We start from the raw sequence: 2,908 nt of genomic DNA, 5'->3' as shown, positions 1-2,908 counted from the left end.
ATACTACCACCACTACTAAACAGGCCTAACCACGGACGTATGTAGTCCATGGGCCAAACCCATAAAAATAGTCTTATCGTCTTCGCGTTTTCCACCTCAGCAGACCACGTCTGTGGCTACGGATTTACGGATTTGAGGCGTGAAGAGAGAGGAGGTGGTGGTGGGTTGGGGGTACGGATTTGAGAACGAGGGAGTGTGGGGGGGTGGGGGGTAGGGGTCCATGACTTGCGATCTCGCGGGTCGCGAGAAGCGCCCTAGCAACGCCAAGCTTCGCCATGTTGTTTTTGTCACCCTTCTTGCTTCCCGAGTAAATCAGAACTTCGTAGCCTGAACCTCGCCCCTTGTAGATAGTCCGTGAGGGCTTAATATCAACGGTCGCACTGAGGAACACTAGCTGGATGTGCGATCAGTGATTAGCTCAAATATGTCAGACACAAAGGTGAGTTTCGTGAAAATGGGATGTTGTGGTGGCGTTGAACAAACAGTGCGTGAGCATTGCACAAATCAACTGACCGCTTGGAGAGGAAGGAACAGTTGAATAATTGATCGCGCTGTCGGTTAGATACAAAGTGGTCTTTAGTCTCAGCTTTTTATGTTTGAACTTGATTTTGTTTCGCGATTGCTTGATTAAAAAAACAACAAAACATGTACGCTGATTATGAACTCGGTATATATTTCATTTGGAGCACGGAAATATTGAATTTTGTATCACTATTTTCTCCATTTGTTATGTTTAAACTGTTTCTTTGGCAATCGAGATATTTCTGCTTAAAGTCAAAGCAGACCAGTCAGACCAGTGGAATATATACACACAAAGGCACACAGACAGACAGGCACATATATGCACACATACGACATAGGCATATAGTATACGTACATGTATACAAACATGTACACAGCAACGATACAATAAATGAATATGAACCCGACAACAACTACAAGAACAACAACACACACATGTAGACACACACGCACACACACACACACACACACACACAATTACAAGAAGGTTATTCTCTACTGGAAAAAAACTCGCTGGAACCCTGGCAATAAATTGAAACTGTAGGGGACTGACCTTGTAAGAGAAAATGTTAACTACAGCTTGTGTATGGTTTTTTTTTTCCAAAACAAATGAACATTACAGAATCAGAATGTTAGCTAGTCTAATATGCAGACTACAATCAGATGCTATAAAAACAAAATTTACTTCAAAAGTGACATGCATTTATGAAAATGCAATTTCCTCTTTGCATCATGTGTGAATGTGAACAGCTGAAAACATTTTATCTCATTCATTTAAAAATCTGCAGTTCCATCTACTTCAGTTAGAAATGTTTGATATGATAGTCAACTTCTGTTTGAAATAGTCCAGTGTTTAATTAGAAGCCTGTTTGATTGTGTCTCTGTTTTAATTTTGCTGGTTGAGTAGTTAGGTTTTGTTTTATTTCATTAATACTTGTTTGTGTGTGATACAGATTGAGAAGAGAAGAATAAGGGATGTAGTGATGGTATGAGGTATGGGTGGGTTGGAGAAGGGGAATGAATACTTTCATCTAAAATCAAAATTGTGGATAGATTAGAAACAAAAGATTGAACACACACACAGTCACACACTTGCACACATGAACATATGCATATGCCCTCATATTTCCATCGAATCAACTTAAAATGGAAGCTACACATATTCAATGGTTCTGAAGACGCAAGAATACTTTATTATCTCACATAAAAATGGCATGAAACACAGACCAGGATAGACACATAAATATCAAACAAAATACTTACACACACACACACACACACACACACACACACACACACACACACACACACACACAACCACACACACACACACCTCTTACAGCATAAATTCTCAGTATATGATGTGCCATGAATTGTACATGTGTGATTGATATAAGCATAGCAACAACATAAAAAAACATAAATCATACATTTTGCTACATGCACTTTATCCACTGATTAATAATATATATATATAAATAAATATAAAAAGAAGAAGAAAAAACAAACAAAAAAATAAAATAAAACTACTAGAACAAAGGAGACCATGTATGTAACCACATGCACCTTATCCACTGATTAATAAAGAAAAAACAACACAACAAAAAAGAAACCATACATTTCACCACACACACACACACACACACACATGTGCACATACACGTGTACACACATGCACATGCACAAAAACACACACACACATTCATATACACGTGTACACACCCACACACACACACACACACACACACACACACCTTGATTAACCACGTCACTCCCACATGTGCAGCTAACCCCCCGCTTGGGGGGGAAAGGCCCCAGCAAAGGGAAGGGGACCAGTGACCCCATTCGCTTTCTGCCCGTGCTGCCCTCCAAACGCAGCAAGCCCGAATGGCAGGACAACCCCCCGTCCTTTATCCTGTCCGCCCAGATGGACGAGGAACAGCCCACTTCCATCGATCTCATCGGAGAGCTATCCGCCAGTAAGTGCTTTTAGTCTGAAGAGATGAGAGAACCACTTCCTCTCACTTTGCCACTTTGTGCGAATGATTAACAGGGGGATAAGACACTGCTGTGCTCGCATATGCACAAAACAAAATACACACAGCCATGCTTGTGAACACAGACATGCACACACACACACATACTCGCACACACACACACACACACACACACACACACACTAACACACATACGTACATGTACACAACACACACACACACACGCACACACACACATACACATACACAAACAACACACACACACACACACACACAGTCACACACGCAAATACGCTTTGCTAAGAAAAAAATAAAGTTTCTTGTAAAATTTTTACAGTAACTTTTTGTTCCAAGTATTACAGGATACACATGCACAAAAAACACTTTTG

General features: G+C 40.6%; 1 protein-coding gene across 1 annotated transcript in view; it reads left to right on the top strand.

Annotated features, from left to right (window-relative positions):
- The first annotated feature begins 269 nt into the window (after positions 1 to 269).
- LOC143292753 (dynein axonemal heavy chain 7-like) overlaps positions 270 to 2,908 on the top strand; it is a 91,992-nt gene continuing 89,353 nt past the window's right edge. The window contains exons 1-2 of the mRNA XM_076603297.1: positions 270 to 439; positions 2,309 to 2,501. Of these exons, the coding sequence (XP_076459412.1) occupies positions 425 to 439; positions 2,309 to 2,501 (208 nt within the window). The 5' untranslated portion in view covers positions 270 to 424. The remainder of the gene's footprint in view (positions 440 to 2,308; positions 2,502 to 2,908) is intronic.

This window comes from Babylonia areolata, chromosome 18, assembly GCF_041734735.1.
Source record: "Babylonia areolata isolate BAREFJ2019XMU chromosome 18, ASM4173473v1, whole genome shotgun sequence".
Taxonomy (NCBI): domain Eukaryota; kingdom Metazoa; phylum Mollusca; class Gastropoda; order Neogastropoda; family Buccinidae; genus Babylonia; species Babylonia areolata.
This window is presented reverse-complemented; position numbering and strand designations above follow the sequence as displayed.